Below are 2,500 nucleotides of genomic sequence, written 5' to 3' on the forward strand. Positions count from 1 at the left end.
CAGCATCATGAGTCTTCCCCCTGACCTGAGTCAGCATCATGAGTCTTCCCCCTGACCTGAGTCAGCATCATGAGTCTTCCCCCTGACCTGAGTCAGCATTATGAGTCCTTCCCCTGACATGAGTCAGCATTATGAATCCTTCGCCCTGACCTGAGTCAGCATTATGAGTCCTTCCCCTGAGTCAGCATTAGAGTCCTTCCCCCTGACCTGAGTCAGCATTATGAGTCCTTCCCCCTGACATGAGTCAGCATTATGAGTCCTTCCCCCTGACCTGAGTCAGCATTATGAGTCCTTCCCGCTGACCTGAGTCAGCATTATGAGTCCTTCCCCCTGACCTGAGTCAGCATTATGAGTCCTTCCCGCTGACCTGAGTCAGCATTATGAGTCCTTCCCCCCTGACCTGAGTCAGCATTATGAGTCCTTCCCGCTGACCTGAGTCAGCATTATGAGTCCTTCCCCCTGACCTGAGTCAGCATTATGAGTCCTTCCCCCTGACCTGAGTCAGCATTATGAGTCCTTCCCGCTGACCTGAGTCAGCATTATGAGTCCTTCCCCCTGACATGAGTCAGCATCATGAGTCTTCCCCCTGACCTGAGTCAGCATCATGAGTCTTCCCCCTGACATGAGTCAGCATTATGAGTCCTTCCCCCTGACCTGAGTCAGCATCATGAGTCTTCCCCCTGACCTGAGTCAGCATCATGAGTCTTCCCCCTGACCTGAGTCAGCATCATGAGTCTTCCCCCTGACCTGAGTCAGCATCATGAGTCTTCCCCCTGAGTCTCTCACCCTGCTGAGAGTCAGCGTTGTGTTCCTGCAGGTCTTGCAGCGGACCCTCAGCTTCCCCGGCTGCACCGACCTGCAGGTCTTACAGAACACGAAGAAAGAACTGCAGGAACCTGAAGAGAACAGAGAACATTATGGTCTGTTAGGGTGGAGACATGGACAGACCATGCAGGTACTCTGCAGAGTGACTACATGGTCTCTTAGGGTGGAGACATGGACAGACCATGCAGGTACTCTGCAGAGTGACTACATGGTCTGTTAGGGTGGAGACATGGACAGACCATGCAGGTACTCTGCAGAGTAATGGAACCAGGTCAATCCCATTGAGACCAGAGACCTGGTTCCATGTAGTAACTGCAGAGTAATGGAACCAGGTCAATCCCATTGACCTGGTTCCATGTAGTAACTGCAGAGTAATGGAACCAGGTCAATCCCATTGACCTGGTTCCATGTAGTAACTGCAGAGTAATGGAACCAGGTCAATCCCATTGACCTGGTTCCATTTAGTCACTGCAGAGTAATGGAACCAGGTCAATCCCATTGACCTGGTTCCATGCAGTTACTGCAGAGTAATGGAACCAGGTCAATCCCATTGACCTGGTTCCATGTAGTAACTGCAGAGTAATGGAACCAGGTCAATCCATTGACCTGGTTCCATTTAGTCACTGCAGAGTAATGGAACCAGGTCAATCCCATTGACCTGGTTCCATGCAGTTACTGCAGAGTAATGGAACCAGGTCAATCCCATTGACCTGGTTCCATGTAGTAACTGCAGAGTAATGGAACCAGGTCAATCCCATTGACCTGGTTCCATGTAGTAACTGCAGAGTAATGGAACCAGGTCAATCCCATTGACCTGGTTCCATGCAGTTACTGCAGAGTAATGGAACCAGGTCAATCCCATTGAGACCAGAGACCTGCAGCAAGTCAACGCTTCTGCTTTCATCACTGCTTTATTCATTTGGGTCGTTTGCTTTGAATGCAGTGATGCCAACAGACTCACCTGTCTCACCTGCAGCCGGAACCTCGTCTGATGCTCCTCCCCCTGTTTGGGGGTCAGAAGGGGGGAGGGAAGGGGAGGAGTCAGAAGGGGGGAGGGAGGGGGAGGAGTCCGAAGGGGGGAGGGAAGGGGAGGAGTCAGAAGGGGGGAGGGAGGGGGAGGAGTCCGAAGGGGGGAGGGGGGGGGAGGAGTCCGAAGGGGGGAGGACCACATGAACGGTGCTCTGCTCCGGGAGGTCACTTTCCTGAGGGGGGGGGGGGAGAGAGTTAGGGTTAAATAGAGTAACTAAGCGCGGAGGGTCTCCTCACCTGAGGTTCCTCACCTGTAGAAGAGGTTCCTCACCTGCAGGCCGGAAGGACTCCTCACCTGCAGGGTGGAGGTTCTCCTCACCTGAGGTTCCTCACCTGTAGAAGAGGTTCCTCACCTGCAGGGTGGAGGTTCTCCTCACCTGAGGTTCCTCAACTGTAGAAGAGGTTCCTCACCTGCAGGGTGGAGGTTCTCCTCACCTGAGGTTCCTCACCTGCAGGCCGGAGGGACTCCTCACCTGCAGGGTGGAGGTTCTCCTCACCTGAGGTTCCTCACCTGTAGAAGAGGTTCCTCACCTGCAGGGTGGAGGTTCTCCTCACCTGAGGTTCCTCAACTGTAGAAGAGGTTCCTCACCTGCAGGGTGGAGGTTCTCCTCACCTGAGGTTCCTCACCTGTAGAAGAGGTTCCTCA

The 2,500-nt window shown here is 53.6% G+C and overlaps 1 protein-coding gene across 1 annotated transcript in view; it reads right to left on the reverse strand.

Moving 5' to 3' along the window:
• Positions 1-2,500, reverse strand: part of prkn (parkin RBR E3 ubiquitin protein ligase) — a gene marked incomplete at its 3' end in the record, with an annotated part of 22,777 nt that overhangs the window by 9,328 nt on the left and 10,949 nt on the right. The window contains 2 exon segments of the mRNA XM_034134729.1: positions 787-896; positions 1,787-2,027. Coding sequence (XP_033990620.1) covers positions 787-896; positions 1,787-2,027 — 351 coding nt within the window.

The sequence above is a fragment of the Trematomus bernacchii genome, unplaced genomic scaffold (assembly GCF_902827165.1).
Source record: "Trematomus bernacchii unplaced genomic scaffold, fTreBer1.1, whole genome shotgun sequence".
Classification (NCBI taxonomy): Eukaryota; Metazoa; Chordata; class Actinopteri; order Perciformes; family Nototheniidae; genus Trematomus; species Trematomus bernacchii.